Source organism: Rhinopithecus bieti, unplaced genomic scaffold, assembly GCF_001698545.2.
Source record: "Rhinopithecus bieti isolate Rb0 unplaced genomic scaffold, ASM169854v2 scaffold_39870, whole genome shotgun sequence".
NCBI classification, from domain to species: Eukaryota; Metazoa; Chordata; class Mammalia; order Primates; family Cercopithecidae; genus Rhinopithecus; species Rhinopithecus bieti.
This window is the reverse complement of record NW_016817144.1, coordinates 1,366,934-1,383,734: the sequence shown is the minus strand read 5'-3', so window position 1 is coordinate 1,383,734 and position 16,801 is coordinate 1,366,934. Positions and strand designations below refer to the sequence as shown.

The window sequence follows — 16,801 nt, the reverse complement described above, 5'->3', positions numbered from 1 at the left end:
GNATTTCTGTGGGGTCGGTGGTGATATCCCCTTTATCATTTTTTATTGCGTCTATTTGATTCCTCTCTCTTTTCTTCTTTATTAGTCTTGCTAGCGGTCTGTCAATTTTGTTGATTTTTTCAAAAAACCAATTCCTGGATTCATTGATTTTTTGGAGGGTTTTTTGTGTCTCTATCTCCTTCAGTTCTGCTCTGATCTTAGTTATTTCTTGCCTTCTGCTAGCTTTTGAATGTGTTTGCTCTTGGTTCTCCAGTTATTTTAATTGTGATGTTAGAGTGTCAATTTTTGATCTTTCCAGCTTTCGCCAGAGGTTATTTTCATCGCCGTCTTGGATTTGGTGCATTTTGGCCGGTTTCTTTACTGCATCCTGTTTTATCAGCAGGGTCTTTCTGACCTGTGTCTTGTGATACCAGCCCTGCTGACCTCCTATCTCATCCCGAGACTAAGAATGCCTGACCTCCTGGGAATGCGGCCCAGCAGATCTCAGCCTTATTTTTCCCATCCGTTATTCAAGATGGAGTCGCTCTGGTTCAAATGCCTCTGACATTAGGGTCCATCTTAGTTGATAAAGAGGCATCTGTTTGGTCTCTCAGATCACAGTACACAGTCCTCACCTGGTTTCTACTTCCTTAAAAACAACTGCATCCAAAAAGCTATAGTGGGTTCACTGTGTGTTACTATTTCTCAGTGTTCGGAACAGAGGGGATGCTCAGAAATGCTGGTTGATGAATAGTTTTCACAACTAAAAATTAAATGGTAACTTGTAGTAAACAAATATAATCATTAAGAGATACTGACATGGGGTCTTCAGCAATTTGCCTGCATCTCCATTTGGTTTCTGTGACCCCACATTTCATGACAGACCCGGGAACGGATTTCAAGCCTAGGTTCTTGACTAGGCTTGAAATGTCAGTCAGTTTTCACTCTAAGGATACTCCTGAAAAATGTGCATTAATTCCAGACTAATCCTGATACAGAATGTTGAGTATTCATTTTCACAGCCAAAACAGTGCCATCATGTGGCAGTGGCCTATACCATTTACAAATCTTGGCAGCGTTGAAGTTATGCAAATGCTGAAGGGACTGAATTTGTAGTGATGTGTAGAATTTCCAAATTTGCACATAAAGTTTAATATTATTATATCCCGCATTGACAGAGGTGCACAAACTGTCACTGAGCCATCACCTGGCCTGGTTCCTTCCCTCCGCCCCCAAGATGTGTGCTTACAAGTGTTCAGGTTGTTCTTGACGTGTTCTCAGGTGATGCTTGCCGACAGGAAGGGCACAGAAGAACTGTACGCAATCAAAATCCTGAAGAAGGATGTGGTGATTCAGGATGATGACGTGGAGTGCACCATGGTAGAAAAGCGAGTCTTGGCCCTGCTTGACAAACCCCCATTCTTGACGCAGCTGCACTCCTGCTTCCAGACAGTGGTAAGGACCCTGGGGTGTATTTCTGTGATGCAGCACCCAGCTCTCAGGGCTGTGCCTCAGCCCAAAGCTTCTTAGCATCCTTGTTCCTTTGGAGAAGGCTGGACAAAGGTGTGATGTGATGTCAAGCAGAGGTGACTGGGGACCACCTCCCACCTCTCTCTCTGGTAGATATGGGGCATGCCTTTTCTGTGATGTCCTCTGCTTGGCATTCATGTCATTTAATTCAGCAAACATTTCTTTCTCTTCTTTCTTTTTTTCTTTTTTTTTGAGACAGGATCTTGCTCTCTTGCCCAGGCTAGAGTGCAGTGGCACAGTCACGGCCCACTGCAGTCTCAACTTCTCAGGCTTAGGCGATCCTCCTGCCTCAGCCTGCGAAGTTATTGGGACCGCAGATGTACACCACCACACTCAGCTAATTTTTGTATTTTTAGTAGAGACAGGGTTTTGCCATGTTGCCCAGGCTGGTCTTGAACTCCTGAGCTCAAGCAATCCCCCTACGTTGGCCTCCTAAAGTCCTGGGATTACAGGTGTGAGTCACTGCACCTCACCTTAATTCAGCAAACATTTCCGTGAAAGGTTTTCTTCATGCCTGGTACTGTGCTAAGACTTGGGGATACAAAAACAAAAAAATAACTCACGGTCTTGGCTTTTTTTTTTTTTGTAATGGAGTCTCACTCTGTTGCCCAGGCTGGAGTGCAGTGGTGCGATCTCTGCTCACTGCATCCTCCACCTCTCAGGCTCAAGGGATTCTCCTGCCTCAGCCTCTCCAGTAGCTGGGATTACAGGCACCTGCCACCACGCCCGGCTCATTTTTGTATTTTTAGTAGAGACAGGGTTTCACCATGTTGGTCAGGCCGGTCTTGAACTTCTGACCTCAGGTGATCCACCCGCCTTAGCCTCCCAAAGTGTTGGAATTACAGGCATGAGCCATCTCACCCGGCCACAGTCTTGGCTTTTTAAAACTACTGGTTCAGCTGCCAAACATGGCATTGGAGCATAAGGAGATTTGATTTTGTAAGAGAGCATGTTCTTGTTCAGTGGCACACAACAGGAATTGGCAAACTGTGGCCTGTTCTCTATGACCCATGAGTTTAGGAAAGGTCACGACAAGGAAATCCAAAGAGTCATATATCATGACATTCAAATTTCAGCATCCATAAACAGCAGTTTTGGGACATTGCCACACTCCTTCCTGTATCTGTCATCTACAGCTGCTTTTGAACCATGAAGGCAGCGTTGAGTCTCGGCAAGAGACCCTCACAGCCTAAAGTATTAACATACGTACTGTCTGACCCTTTAGGGAAAAAGTTTGCTGAGCTCTGTCATAAAGTGAAACTAAATAGAGGACAAAAAAGAACATTCCAGAGCACTCATCAGTCCATTGCAGGGTTTGCAAGTGGCCTACAAGAAACAGAGATGTTTAGATGGCACCATAGTGAGATGTTGCCAAAGCCGGTCTTTCCACTCCTCAGAGGCTGTCCATTTTAAATATGACTCCATAATCAGTAGCTATAATTGATGCGATTATTACTATTTTCAACTGCCCATTGATCAGAGATCGACTTTCTGTCTTATGCCTTTTTGAAAACTCTTGGGAGAAGCCTCTTGGTGCTTTTGGGTTTTAGAATCTCAAAATGGCTTTGCAGCCACACGGAGCCTCTGGGTGTGCAGCAGCGGCTGTGGAGTCCGGCACCGGCCACTACGTGTCAGCCTAGCACTGGCGGCTCGATGAGCTTCCTGCTCCCAGTCGTTCCCACTGACTCAATCAAGTCACACCAGGGAGAGACGAGAGAGCAGCATGCTCCGAAGAGACAACCGCAGCTCTGAATCCCAGCCCAGAGCCTGTAACCCTGGTTACCCTGATTAAGCTCTGGAAAGCTACAAAACAAAGACATGAAGATGAAATTAAAGTTCATAACAGGAAAACTAGAGATTGGGGCTCCCAGGGCTGCTTCCTGGCTATTAGCACCACTTCATCATTTTTTTCTCCCTGTGCAGCACTTTAATGTTTAATAGCCTCTGTGAAATGGGGATGTTTTCTAGCAGAGAGCAGAGGTCATTATTTCACTGTTAAACCCCTCCGTCTCCCTGTCTGTCGCAGCATAATGTCCTCATGAATATGCAAATTTATTTGAGTCTATGATACATGCCAATCATGGGACCAACACTTAACCTACCAGTGACAGAGAAAATAGAAAAACAGTGTTGGGGCATATTTCAGATGCAAAAGAACATTTGATTAGCCTCTCCATTTAGAGTCCCCTGTCCCATGTCCAGTACCATTGAGCATGTGTCATCCTAAGCCTGAGAGATGTGTTTTCAGGAATATTCATTTAAACACAATACTACATTAGTATGGCATGCCTCCCAGACACCGCAAACCAGGCTTTAAACATTTGGATCATGGAGAAGCACGAGTTAAAATGAAATAATTGCCTTATGTGGATTCCTCACACCATCCCTTACTTAGAAATTTATTATATGGATAGGAAAATAGGGAAGAATGTTTGAGGCCATTACTATAATAGAGAGCATATGTAACAGGAAGGCACAGACACGTTGATGGAGAGCCATTATTTCAGGGTTATGTAATGACTTTATACTTCCCAAGGCCCTCATGCAGTAGGGTTTATTACTTATTCTTTCTTTGGAAAAAACGTTAAAGAGCTCTAAACTGAGCAGATCTGCCCGTGCAGTCCCCATTTAACTAATGAGAAAGCAAAACACAACCTGTGAAGAGTAAAGGAAGCTGCTTGGCTGGGGAGGAGCCCTGCTTACGTGTTGAACCTTGGTCTGCAGGATCGGCTGTACTTCGTCATGGAATATGTCAACGGTGGGGACCTCATGTACCACATTCAGCAAGTAGGAAAATTTAAGGAACCACAAGCAGTGTGAGTATTATTTTTAAAGTTCCTTAATTTGAGCAACCAAGTTCTACCAACTGGAAACTTCCTTTTTTTTTTTTTTCTTTTTTTCCCTTGAGAGGGAGGTCTCACTCTGTCACCCAGGCTGGAGTGCAGTGGCACGACCTCGGCCCACTGTATCCTTCGCCTCCTGGGCTCAGATGATTCTCCCACCTCAGCCTCCTGAGTACTGGGACTACAGGTGCACACCACCACGCCTGGCTACATTTCTGTGTTTTTGGTAGAGATGGGGTTTCACCATCTTGCCCAGGCTGGTCCTGAACTCCTGAGCTCAAGCTGTCTACCCACCTCGGTCTCCCAGAGTGCTGGGATTGCAGGCATGAGTGAGCCACCATGCCCAGCCTCAACTGGGAACTTCTGCTGGATGAAATGGGAAAGTGGGATTCTGCCCAGTTTTAGGTTGAATAAACCTAAACATGGGAGGCAGGGGCAGATACACTGGTAGGATCCATCTAAGATGATTCCTAAGGAGCGGTTTATTCTATTTCCAATATTTCCAATAAACTGGAGACGGTGCCATGTCCCCTCATCACCCAGGTCCACCCTCATTGACAGAGTCATTCTTATCTATTGAACAAATGGTTATCACACACCTGCTCTGCACCAGGCACTGGGGGTATGAAAGGAACGAGGTACTCCCTTTCTGGAGGGAGTTTACACTCCGCCCTGGAGTTGGAAAAGTCACCTAACAATTAATAGTGTGTTGCTGTAACTTTAGAGACTTGCACAGGATACCACACAAGCCCCTAAAAATCAGGGGAAGAGGGAAGTGCGTCCCCAGGAAATGCCTAGCTCAGAGGTGGGGGAAGAGCCTTCCAGGAAGAGGTGTGAGCAGAGGCAGAAGCAAGTCCAGGGAAGCAGCCTTGCAGCTCTTCTGGTATGAGAGATGCTCTGAGATTATTTGAGGGTAGGGGAGTCGGGGGCAGCCTGGTAGGTGGGGCTCTGGGTGAAGAGCCTGGTAAGGAACCTGGCTGCGGAGGACGGAAGAGGGAAGGCACTGCAGTGGGGCTTGCACCGTCAGATTCAGTTTTTGCAGAGCTCTCTGTCTGGGGGAAGAAGGAAGCATGAATGGGAATGTAGAGGCTGGTGCAGGCACTGGTGAGACCCTTTATAGATGAGAAGGAATGGAGCTGTAGTTAGGGCTTGACCTTGAAGCCAAAGAGGAATAAGTTTGAAAAACATCCTGGAGGAAGAAAAGCAGAACTTACTATGGAGGAGAGAAGAGAGAAACCTCTTCCAGTGAGACCCCATTTTAGGCTTGGGTGGGGGCAGCCACCAAGGAGGAGGTGGTTTGGGGGTAGATTCATGAGCTCAGTTAAGAACGTTTTATTGGAACGCACCTCGCATGATGGGATGCGGGAGTTGGCAGCATGGGAGGAAGACGTGGGCTCCAGGTGAAGATGAGAGATTCATCTGAGGGGTGTGGGGAGCTGGCACTTTGGTGCTGGAAACATCATCTCACCTCTCAGGGGCCAGGAAGTCTCAGGAGACACCAGCGGAGCAAGCCTAAACAAAGGGCGAGTTTAGTTCCCCAGTGAGGAGGCCTCGTGGGCATGTACCCCGATGAATGAAGTCAGCAACTGTTAATAGAATTCTGGCTGCTGTGCCATCTAAGAGATACATTGGAAGAATTTTTGGCCTGCAAGGGATTATCCACCCTAGGGAAGATTAACTGAAGGCAGAATAGGGAAATCTTTGGTTGCAAGCTTTAAAAGTGTGAAGGGGGATTTTTCTGCCCTTATTGTTCCTTTTGAGTTTTCAGAAATGCCTGTCCTTTTCTTCTGTCTTATGTTGTAGTTATAAAGCCTTAAAATACTCAGATTGTAAAATAAAGTCTGGTCACACAGGACTACAAAGAGCAGATAGCACAGAGTCACCCTATGTTATGAAGTAACGTAAAGGTGTCTGGTCCAATATCCTTTCATTATATTATTTGTGTTGCAGAAAAGTTTAGAAAAGCATGAAAAATAATGTAAAGATCACCTGTAGTAATCCCATCTCTTCACCCTCCCCCTTCCTGAGCTCTTCTAGCCTTCAGAGGTGGCCCCTCGTTAAGGGTTTGGTCTGGTCTTGAGAGATTTTTTTTTCTCTGCTGGTGTAGACACATGTGCTTACTTTGAGCCTTCTGCATGTGATATTTGCATAGGCACAGTCTTGTGGCTTCTTGGACTTTAGAGACTCCTGAATGCTATGCAGATTTTTAAATATTCGCCCCCTTGTAATCTGAGTTTCAGCTGTTAACCTATTAACGATTTTGAAGTGATGGTAGTTACTGCTTTTTATTATGAATTATTTAAAAGAGTAAACTCAGATATGAATCATGATGTGTGTCTCATTTATTCCAACACTTGGAAGGAATGAAAACACTAGCTAAAGAGTTCATCACCCACTATACTTTGCCTTCCCGGGAGTAATTGTATTATACTTTCAAACACCAGTGTATTCTGTCAGTGAATAGGAAAATGGAAATTTTCTCTACTCTGCCATACTCCTGACATAGAATAGTCTAACTGGTATCCATTCTTTAAATGATTGTATTAGAAATTACTCTGCAGGCAATAAGCTACTTGTCCACCTTCCCCATACAAAAATAAGAAGCCAGCCTCATTGGTTTTATTAGCTGTCTCATTCATGGATGGACTGGAGGACGAAGTGATGGAAGGAGGACTGGGGGCTGGAAGAACACATGCAGGTGATGCTAGTCTCTGAAAGCCTCAGGGTCCGACATTCTTTTCTCTCTTTGATGCTTGAACTTGAGAATGAAAAGTATACAGGCATCTAAAGAAGCAAGCGAGAAACCTGAAGCCCGTTTTCTTTTGCAGATTCTATGCGGCAGAGATTTCCATCGGATTGTTCTTTCTTCATAAAAGAGGAATCATTTATAGGTGTGTATTGAAGCCCTCCTACCAGCAGCTCAGCAGAGAGGTTAGCAGGGCTTCTGTGGCCATGTCATTCTGGAATGGCGACTTAAGACGCAGAGTTGATAACCCCCCAGGAGGAACGGAGACCTGCTGCGACCCACCTTCCTCCTCACCCTGGAGGCAAATCAGAGTCACCTTCTGATTTCTAGACCTCAAAGATTTTATATCTTGTTTCTACTTTTTCCACAAGAAAACACATTTTTCTCTCCATTGACAGCTCCTTCCACTGCCTTGTCTTTGGAATGGAGGTCAGGGAGCAATGGAAACTGAATTCCTGTTACAGATGTTCAGCAGCAGAAGAACACAGGGAACTGGGGAGAGGCAAGGAAAGAAATCTATTGAATTAAATTCTTCCTGTTAGTAGCTGCGCTGAAAGTCTGGTGCCAAAGAAGGAAGAATTTCTTCCAGTATTAATTGAAGCATAATTAGAAGGATATATGGCACAGGCAGAATGGAAGGGACGTGTATGACCCAGTGAGGTGGTTCTAAACCCGTGATTTTGCAAACCTGGTCGTGTGTCAGACCCCCTGTGTGGGACATGAATAAATCAAATGATTGAGATTTCCCCAGATGTGCTCAGTTGGAATCTCTAGAGTCACAGACACAGGCAAGATTGGGAATCACTAGTCCAGTCGTTTACTCATCCATTCAGTATGCATTTAAGCACCTGCCATAGCCCAGGCACAATATTAGTCTCTGAAGATATCAACACACAGTAACTCCTGATACTGCTCTCCAGGGACTTATAGTTAATATTGCCATTGAGCTGACAGGTATTCAAATATCCTTCTATTTCACCAGTTCCAAAGCAAACCATGTTATGTCATGGGAAGGACTCTGATTTAACCTGGTTCCTTGCAGGGATCTGAAGTTAGATAACGTCATGTTGGATTCAGAAGGACATATCAAAATTGCTGACTTTGGGATGTGCAAGGAACACATGATGGATGGAGTCACGACCAGGACCTTCTGTGGGACTCCAGATTACATCGCCCCAGAGGTAGGAACTCCAGTGCTCGTTTTCTAGACCGGGACTCCCAAGCTGTAAACACAGCACTCTCATGGGATATGGGGTCACTGGCGAATCATGAAGTCATTGCATGGTCGTGACCACTAATGGATAAACTGGACAAAACAGATGAAAATAGAGGAAAGAGGAGAGCCCATTGGACATAGTAAGGTTGTGTCTTGCTTCCTGGAACTATTGTTTGCTCCATGTGAACCAGTTGCTTGGGAAAATGTATTTCTTACATGGTCATGGTCAAAATCATTTAAGAAACACTGTTGGCCGCGCGTGGTGGCTCACGCCTATAATCCCAGCACTTTGGGAGGCCAAGGTGGGTGGATCATGAGGTCAGTAGTGCAAGACCAGCCTGGCCAACATGGTGAAACCTTGTCTCTACTAAAAATACAAAAAATTAGCTGGGCGTGGTGGTGCATGCCTGTAATCCTAGCTACTTAGGAGGCTGAGGCAGGAGAATTGCTTGAACCCAAGAGGCAGAGGTTGCAGTGAGCTGAGATCACGCCATTGCACTGCAGCTGGGGTGACATAGTGAGACTCTGTCCCCCCAGCCCTTCCCCACAAAAGAAAATGCTGTTGAGTGGAGGGAATTGATTGTGAAAATACTCTGCCTGAAAAGCGAGCTGAGAAGGTGGTTGCAGTGATGGCGTTTTAGCAGCATCGGAGTGATGACTGTTCTAAACTGCATGTTGTCTGGCCTAGGAAGAATGTATCAGTGTGGTTCTAAGCAAAATGGTTCCGGGACTTGTATCTTGACAGCAGCGGCCGTGCTGCTCTGCTTTTGTTACAACACTTACTGAGGATTTTTTTTCCTGTTTTATGAAACATCCCACATACCAGTGATAGAATGAGTTGTCACTGTAGAGCCACCTTTCCGTCCACACACAGTCCTGTGGACGCGACAGTTTTTTCCCATCTGAACCCCAGCATGGTGGAGAGCAACGCATCCAAAGCTGAGCCTGCTTCAGCTCTTCATACAGCCCTCAGATGAGCTGTTGGCAGCCGGTCTCACATGTATTCAACAGATTACCCCATGCATTTATCTCAGAGACAGTAGGGACACTGAAAAAGGCACCCACAAGCTCAGAAGTCAGACCAGTATGAGCTTCAATCTGGAATCGGTTATTTACAAGCTGTGGGGACTCGGGTGAGTTACTTAACGTCTCTGAACCCCGTTTCTTCAGCAGCACGTTGGGGATAATATCCTCCTTGTAGAACTGCTGTGTGGATCACAGTGCCTAATACAACATTTTGCATCTGGTAGACGCTCCATAGTCATTATTCCAAAAGGGAAGCTGCTTTTTATTCCTTTGTGAAGACCTTTTACTTTTATGATATTTCAAGACTGTGGACACGTAGACTTCATTTAGAAATTTAAATTCTGAATTGCATGGCTAGGGGTGATATGTGATCTTACTGCATAACTTACTGGGATTTTCCCCAAAAGAACTCCCTTGTTCGTACTTCCAGACACAAGGTGAAATTAAATAGTGTTATTTTTCAGATATGAATAGACAGGGTACTGTTAGAAATGCAACCTCTTGATGTAGTATTTATTCCAAAGCCTGTTACTAGATGACAGGTATTAAGCAGGCTGTGATTATGAGACATTCAGGCTTCATTTAACAATTCAGCAGATGCTGTAAAAGCTTAGTGATGGGGAATGGCAGCATTTTTAGGAATAAAGGTGACATTGAACCTCATCTCTATTAAGACCAGGTCTCTCCTGTTCCGACAAATAACTCCTTGTGTTCAGTAACACCTCAGCTATCTCATAACACCAGGAGCAACAGTGTCCGGCAGAGATGAAATTTTCCGTATCATTAAGGTTTGTCCGTTTGAGTGTCTTGTCTTTTTTCATTGTCGCGTTTCGGTTATCATTCACGGTATGAGTTCCTGTTGCCACTGTAACAGATAACCACAAACTCAGCGGTTTAAAATAACTCAGATTTATGTTGTGGTTCTGGAGATCAGAGTCCAAAATCAGCCTCTCTGGGCTGAAGTCAAACTGTGGGCAGAGCTGGTTTCCTCTGGAAGCTTTAGGGGAGAACCTGTTGCCATCCATGCCTTTTCCAATTTCGAGAAGCCACCTGCATTCCTTGGCTCGTGGTGCCTTCTTTCCTCCTCCATGCAATGTAGCATCTTCCAATCTCTGCCTTTTCCGACTACAACCCTCCAGCCTCCCTCTTCTCCTACAAGGATCTTTGGGATTATATGGGGCCCACCTGGATAATCCAGAATCATCTCCCTAGCTCAAGATCCTTAACTTACCTCTGCAAAATACTTTTTACTGCATAAAGGTAATATATTCACAGGTTCCAGGGATGAGGATGTGGACATCTGTAGGGGAGAGGGGACTTAGTCTATCACACTTGTTGTGTGTTGGAGAACCTCCTCACCGTCCTCAACAGGGACACCTAAACACACTTCTGGCATGTCTTGGTAACTTCAGGCATCTTCACACACAGAGAATACTCTGCTCTCACTCTGGATACTTCCACATCTGAAGCCTTCATTCCCCTCCTTACATCTACTGTACAAGCAATAATAGAGGAAGTGACCACCTTCTATTTTCTACCGTGTGCCAGGCACATGATAAACTTTCTCTTGGCTGGGCACAGTGGCTCACTCCTATAATCCCAGTGCTTTGGGAGGCCGAGGCAGATAGATCAATTGAGGTGGAAGTTCGAGACCAGCCTGGCCAACATAGTGAAACCCCGTCTAAATAAAAAATACAAAAATTAGCTGGGCATGATGGCGGGCACCTGTAATCCCAGCTGCCCAGGAGGCTGAGGCAGGAGAATCGCTTGAACCTGGGAGGTGGAGGTTGCAGCGAACTGAGATTGTGCCACTGCACTCCAGCCTAGGCAACAGAGTGAGACTCCGTTTCAAAAAAATAAATAAATAAAATAAACTTTCATTTAATCCTCACGACAAGCCCCACAGGGAGGTAGCATCAGACCTGTGTTTTAGATGAGGTGACAGAGGTGGTTAGTAACATGTCTAAGGCCATGTTACTGAGAAATGCCAGAGTTAGGCTTTGACTGCAAGCCCAGGTCACCTCCAAACCTTTGCACCGCTCACTACACTCAACTGCTCGAAACTTGGAGTGACTCACATGTCCAGACAGCATCTGCGTGCTTTCTGTCTTTAAGCGTGGTGCCACAAGGGATACAAAAATACATCAGATGGCCCTTGCCCTCCAAGTGCTTTCAGTTTATAAGAAGTGACATCATACTGACCAGCAGGAACAAAAATCTGTATGTGGATTCCAGTCGGCTTTCACTGAAAACATCAGGCACCACTGCTTTGGAAAATCAGTCAATAATCACTTTAGGTTGTTTCACCTTTTTTGTTGGCGTGTGTGTGTGTGTGTGTGTGTGTGCGCGCGCGCGCGCGCGCATGCGTGTGTGTGTATGTGTGCGCGCGCGCATGCGTGTGTGTGTGTGTGCGCGTGTGTGCGCACGCATGCGTGTGTGTGATGGAGTCTTGCTCTATTGCCCAGGCTGGAGTGCAGTGGTGTGATCTCAGCTCACGGCAACCTCCACCTCCCAGGTCAAGCGATTCTCCTGCCTCAGCTTCCCGAGTAGCTGGGATTACAGGCACCAAGCCTGGCTAATTTTTGTATTTTTAGTAGAAACAGCATTTCACCATGTTGGCCAGGCTGGTCTTGAACTCCTGACCTCAGGTGATCTACCTGCCTCGGCCTCCCAAAGTGCTGGGATTATGGGTGTGAGCTACCCTGCCTGGGTTTTTTTTTTTTTTTTTTAAGACAGAGCCTCACTCTGTTGCCCAGGCTGGAGTGCCACAGCTCACTGCAGCTTCAACCTCCTGGGCTCAGGGCATCCTCCTGCCTCAGTCCCTGGGTTGCTGGTACTACAGGTGTATGCCACCACCTGTGCCTAGCCTGTTCCAGCTTTTGCTAGCATTTTTTCCTCCTAAGTATTCAGTAATTTGTCATATTTGGCCACACGGATACTTACAGAATAGAGAAAGATCAAATAGGTTCAAGGTTTCAGAATGTGTGGAAAGGTTAAAATAATCCTGTCCTCTGTGCAAATACTCCTGTCAGGCAGAGACAAAATCATTATCTCGCATGGCATTTTCCTTAATAGGCAAAGCGGAGGCTTAAGTATTTATGGCTGTTTGTTCAAAAACCTTGAAATCGATTAGTACTGTAGCATCTTCTTAGCCAGCGAAGCCACACTGAGGTGGAAACTGTCACTGACAGATGAGAGTCTGAAGTTGAAATGGACACCCACAGAAGGAGCACTCATCAGAAAATGATTCCTAAAGCTGACAGAGGGTCTTCTTTGCTTTGACATAGAAAGAATACTTCGGGGTGAATGAGAGTCCTTGAGCAGGCCCAGCAAAGGCTTGATTTGGATTCAATCCGTCTCTCAAAGTTAGTTATTTTGGATGTGTGAGATCCAGTCACAAGTCAAGTAGCTCCCAGCAGCCAAGAATCAGACTCCAGACACTAGCATTGCACACGCTCTCCTGGAAGAAAGAGAAGCAGCAGGAGGAAGAGTGTCTGCTTCTGGCCTGTGTCCCAAGAACCCCCTGCTGCAGTGAGAGCAAAGCTTTTCATTTTATTTATTTTATATAATTGTGTTCTATTAATTTTATTTTTTTTAAAGACAGAGTTTCGGCCGGGCGTGGTGGCTCACACTTTGGGAGGCCGAGGCAGGCGGATCACGAGGTCAGGAGATCGAGACCATCCTGGCTAACATTGTGAAACCCCATCTCTACTAAAAATACAAAAAATTAATTGGACGTGGTGGTGGGCGCCTGTAGTCCCAGCTACTTGGGAGGCTGAGGCAGGAGAATGGTGTGAACCCGGGAGGGGGAGCTTGCAGTGAGCCGAGATAGTGCCACTGCACTCCAGCCTGAGTGACAGAGCAGGACTCTGCCTCAAAAAAAAAAAAAGCAAAGACAGAGTTTCGCTCTGTCGTCCAGGCTGGAGTGCAGTGGCAATCATAGCTTCCTGCAGTCTCAATCTCCTGGGTTCAAGTGATCCTTCCACCTCAGCGTCTTGAGTAACTGGGACTACGAGCATGTGCCACCATGCCTGCTAATTTTAGAAAATTCTTTGTAGGGACAGGGGTCTCACTATATTGCCCAGGCTGGTCTCAATTTCCTGGGCTCAGGCAGTCCTCCTGCCTTGGCCTCCCAAAGCGCTAGAATTACAGGCCTGTGCCTGGCGCTGAAGTGAAGCTTTTTCAAATGTGCCACGTACAGTCTTCCTCACAGCATTGCTATGGCGGGTGCTACGTTAGACCACACACAAAGGACATCACCCCTGATGCACTGACTGCTCTGTACCAACCCCCCCGAGCACTTCTGACTTGCCACATTTCATGCATGAGGAGAAGTTCAGTAACTTGCCCAAGGTCACACAACTGGTAAGAGCAAAGATGGGATTTGGATCCGAGACGTTCTGACAGGAGCACATACATTCTTTCTACCTGTTGCATTGTCTCCAGAGATATGGGAGAAAAAGCAGGTAGAAGTGAGCACTCAGTTTGGGCCATGTTTTCTTGGCTGCTCACTCATCTCAACGGGAATCAGGGACCTGAGTCATGATCAGAGATGCCGTGAGTGACGCGGAATTGCATTCCGGCTGTTAACCCCAGGGAGATCCCTTAGAAACCAAGGGTGATCCAGCCACACGTCAGCCCCTCCCCAGCACATGGGCATTGATCTGTTGGCATGTTCAGGGTGCCCCCTGAGTGCTGGGTGCTGTTCCATGCCTGGGGGTGCCAGGCCAGAAAGAGGAGCCCAGAGGAGAGCTGGGAGGAGGGCCTTGGGGCTGGAGGCAGCTGGAAATCAGTGACTGCAGCCCAGGAGGGCAGTGGATTTTAAGAGGTGGAGAGGGCAATATTCTCAGCAGTAACAGATGGTGCCTCCAACACAGCTGAAATTTCCAGGGAAGAAGCTTGCAGACATGGTTGCCTGCCCTGCAGCCAGCTGCCTGTTAGCAGATGGACACACTCATGGGAGGACAGGGGGCTGCATGGGTTCAGAGAGCTGGAGAGCCATCCTGGGGTCACAGCTTTTGCGTTCCCACCCTACAGGAATGCCAGCTCAGTGATGCCTGGGACAGCAGCCAGATTCCTGCATGCTTATATAAAATACACCGAATTGTTCCAAGTTGGCCCTAACATATGTTTTTTAACATGTGTATACAGGTGAAATTCAGCCAATGGGCTATCACCTGTGACCTCTCTTCTTGAGGTCAAGAGTCTTAGTAGGGAGGCTGAGGCAGGAGAATGGCGTAAACCCGGGAGGCGGAGCTTGCAGTGAGCTGAGATCTGGCCACTGCACTCCAGTCCGGGCGACAGAGTGAGACTCCGCCTCAAAAAAAAAGAAAAAAAAAAAAGAGTCTTAGTAATATTTGGGGGGAGCATATTAAAGATGGGAGGTAAAAAGACCAAGGGATGTCCAGAGAGGGGAAGCACTAGACAGTGGTCTCATTCTTGGACCCCAAGGAAGGCAAGTGTTCATGAATTCAGGGTGGCCAGGAACCGAGGAGGTCCAGCAGACAGGGGTGGGTTGGGCAGAAGATCTAGCCACAGGGAGCCAGTGATCCCTGAGAGAGCAGTGTCGGTAATGACGCTGGGATGGGGTGAGTGTGAGCATCAGCAGAGGACCCTCCTTTGAGGACATCTATGGTAAATGGAAGGAAGGCTGACCATGGTAAGGACACCCTTCCCCCTCAGCTTCAGGAGGAAGGTGAAGAGCACACAGGAGACCTCATGGTGGCAGGAAAACTGAAATCCCCTCCCTGGCCAGTCTGCATCTTCAGAGGGTGACATCAGGAAGGGCTGCTGCAGCCCTGCAGGTGGGAGATGGTTTGGAAGGAGGTCCACAGGGAGCATGATGAGAAAGCAGAGACCCCAGAGCCGGGAAAGCATGGGGCGGGGTGCACATCGACGATAACTCTCAGGCAAGGCTCAGCAGGCCTAGTAGGGGGAGAAAAGGGAGTGCTCAGGACTGGGGGCTGTGCAGGGGAGGCAGCTGAGCCTCCTAGAAGTGACCCTCAAGGTACTGGGAACAAGTGAGTGGGGTAGGAAGGGAGTCAAGGATTTGTCAGAGCACAATTGAGGGGCCAGGGTCCCAAAGACCATACAGACTATGACAGTAAGAACTGGGGGATGGGGGCGGAATGAATGGGAGAAAGCGGGGGCAGGCCCTGTGCACAGGGCTCTGAATTAGGTATCTTGGAGAAGCCAAAGCCTTCGCAGGCACCCCAAGACCCTTTAGCACCTGGGCCCCCCATTCCCTCCCTGACCTCCTTCCCCTGCCGTCCACACCTCCGGATCTCTCTAGACCCGTTGCACTAGCTCCCTTTCCTCTCTCCAATTTGCCAGACACTTCCATCCTCAGGCCAGTTCCTCTTCTCGTTCCCTCCACCCAGCATGACCCACACCAGGCATCACCTTGGGGAGGCCCCCTGCCCTGGTGACCCTGTTTAAACCTGCAAACCTCCAGTCCCATCCAGCACTGCTGACCCCTGTCCCTGCTGTTTTTCCATGGCACTCATCTCCCTTGGAGGGACAAAGATGTACTCCTGGATTGACTTTTCAGTCTGTCTCACCAAGCTCCACCAAAGGCAGAATTTCATGTGGTGTTGGCTGCTGTGCCCCCACCCCAGGGTCTGGAGCAGTGCCTGACACTCAGTGTGTACTTGGCATGGGTGCCTGCACACGGCGCTCCTAGATGTGGCCACCTAGGAATCTGCAGTGGAGACACCCCAAGAGGACAGAGATGAAGGCTTGGAGACTGAGAGGGGTGGAACTCTTTAGCCAGGTAATTGGAAGGGTGACTTCCAAGGCCGTCACAGGTGTAGGGCTGATGGTATGTGACCCAGTGCAGAGAAGGGCCACACCACCTCATGTCATCGGCTGAAGACAGCCAGCAGGTTGGGAGACCTGAGTGTCTGAAGGTCAATGGGACATCAGCCCAGGCCCCTGAGACAGCCCCAGCTGCCCCCAGAGACTTCTCCTGGCCTGTGGGGAAAGGGCTGTAGAGAGGGATAGAAAATAAGAGTAAAGGTTCAAAGAGAAAATAACTCATGTGTTATACACGCAGCCAGGCAGTCAGGCAATAAATTAGGACTTGCCACCAAGAAGAAAGGGGGAGAATGAGATACAGGGAGATAAAAGCCAATCAGTGCCAGCAACGGCTCCTCTGAGATCAGCTGCTCCTGAACCATGCGCCCCACACCAGCCCAGCCCAGCACAGACAGGGACAAAGAAAAGCACCTGATGAAAGAAAGAGAATGATAAACCAAAGGGCGGCTAGCTTTCTATCAAAGGCCAGTTTCCCTCTATGGAGGGTCATGGTCCAGTGACTCCAGCGTTGCAAGAGAAGATGAAGCCGCCGCTTTTCCTCAAAGAAATATTTAAAGAGCCAAAGCCAGGCTTTCCTTTGGGGTCTTCTTTAAGTTGTGCAATTCTCAGATCTTTCCTAGGAATTATGTTGGTTTTATTATCTCA

General features: G+C 47.4%; 1 protein-coding gene across 1 annotated transcript in view; it reads left to right on the top strand.

The window, feature by feature from the left end:
* The window catches only part of PRKCA (protein kinase C alpha), a 239,853-nt gene that overhangs the window by 168,340 nt on the left and 54,712 nt on the right, over positions 1-16,801 (top strand). The window contains exons 8-11 of the mRNA XM_017855838.1: positions 1,261-1,434; positions 4,234-4,325; positions 7,181-7,243; positions 8,141-8,279. Of these exons, the coding sequence (XP_017711327.1) occupies positions 1,261-1,434; positions 4,234-4,325; positions 7,181-7,243; positions 8,141-8,279 (468 nt within the window). The remainder of the gene's footprint in view (positions 1-1,260; positions 1,435-4,233; positions 4,326-7,180; positions 7,244-8,140; positions 8,280-16,801) is intronic.